General features: G+C 42.7%; 1 protein-coding gene across 1 annotated transcript; it reads right to left on the bottom strand.

Annotated features, from left to right (window-relative positions):
- Positions 1 to 12: 12 nt before the first annotated feature.
- Positions 13 to 950, bottom strand: LOC123966519 (stonustoxin subunit beta-like). Its single transcript, XM_046042667.1, has one exon. It carries the CDS (start codon positions 858 to 860, stop codon positions 231 to 233), a length of 630 nt encoding a protein of 209 aa, XP_045898623.1. The 5' UTR covers positions 861 to 950; the 3' UTR covers positions 13 to 230.
- Between the last annotated feature and the right edge of the window lie 600 nt (positions 951 to 1550).

The raw sequence follows: 1550 nt of genomic DNA, 5'->3' as shown, positions 1-1550 counted from the left end.
TGCAGCCATCAGCAGCTACTAGATGCTGCTCCAAGAAAACTTTATTAAAGTGAAAATCAAAGTCAACACAGTTTGTACACAACAAGTTCAGCCCTGAGGAGATCATTTCACCATTTCTAAGAAAACACATTTCTGACATTAAAGGCACAATCAGTGAACCAGATATTAACCAAAGTGAAGCCTCGTCCACCACCAACATTTAAACCACAGGACTGGAAGTTGTCTCCCTCCTACACAGAACACAGAGACACTGAGGAACCATAGAACCAGAACCTAAATCCAGGATAAAGAGGTTCAGTGAATGTGGTGTTGAAGGTGTGGAGGTGGATCAGTGTGTCAGAGGAGACTCTGTAGAAGGACAGAGTGCCAGCAGGACAGTCCACATACACTGCTGCTCTGTTAGAGGAGGAGGAGGAGGACGAGTGAGGGAGGACCGTTTCTCTGTTATTGTGACAGACAGAGTAACGACCATCAGAGCAGAACAGACTCCAGGACTGATCATTCCATCCAAACACACAGTCTTTACTCTCTCCTCTCCTGCTGATTCCTCTGTAAGTCACTGATATATCAACTTCTCCTCTCCACTCGACCTCCCAGTAACAGCGACCGGTCAGACCATTTCTACACAGCAGCTGAGGCCAGTAGTCAAATCTCTCTGGATGATCAGGATATGGCTGCTTCTCTCTCACATGTGTCACCTTCCTGTTGTTGTCAGACAGTTTGAGGTTTCTGTGTGCTGTGTTTGTGTCCAGTGTGAGTTCACAGAAATCTGATGGAGAGAACGAGACACAACACAGCAGCAGTTTATCATCAGACACATCTGAAGGTTTATTCTTTGTTTGTGTGCTGATGTTGTTCATTTCTATAAAGTTTAATGATGATGCATTTAGTCAGTAATGTTTGAATGAATAAATACCACAACTATCAACTTTGTATTAAGAGAAACTGACTGTGTGCTGTTTTGTCATCATGAGTCAGATTGAATCCACACTTACACTTCCTCAGATCAGGTTTTAACCTCTGCTCTCCACCATGGTCCACCCTGGAGGAAGAAACCCAGTCAGAGTGATTTTCTATCCAACATGAGTCCTAACTGCTGTTCAACATGAAGCAGTGTTCCTCAGTTTGTCAGTGTGACAGAGAAACAGGCTGAAACTCATCTGTGTCAACTGTCTCCAGGATTCTTTCACTGTCTGACAGAAAAGGACCTGAAGAAGAAGACAACTAATATGAGAGCAGGATGTCAAATATTGTCCTCTGCATGTTGTCCCGCTAAATAAACAGTTTGACCAGCATTCACACATGAACAACTAAACTGTTTCCAGACTGTTCTCAGATCAGATTCAACTTGTATTGAGTAATTTCTGTCAGAAACAGAGGGTCTGAGGACAGAGAGGCCACATGATGTACAGATTGTAAAGCTTTGAGACAAGTTTGTGATTTTGCACTTAATAAAACTGACTTGGGAATTTCATATCAATAAAGGACTGTATTTCACAGAGACAGATGAGGCTAAATGATGAAGTTAACAGAGAATAAAGGCACCGAGA

This window comes from Micropterus dolomieu, unplaced genomic scaffold, assembly GCF_021292245.1.
Source record: "Micropterus dolomieu isolate WLL.071019.BEF.003 ecotype Adirondacks unplaced genomic scaffold, ASM2129224v1 contig_13601, whole genome shotgun sequence".
NCBI classification, from domain to species: Eukaryota; Metazoa; Chordata; class Actinopteri; order Centrarchiformes; family Centrarchidae; genus Micropterus; species Micropterus dolomieu.
Note: the sequence above shows the minus strand (reverse complement) of the source record. Positions and strands in the feature narration are given on the sequence as shown.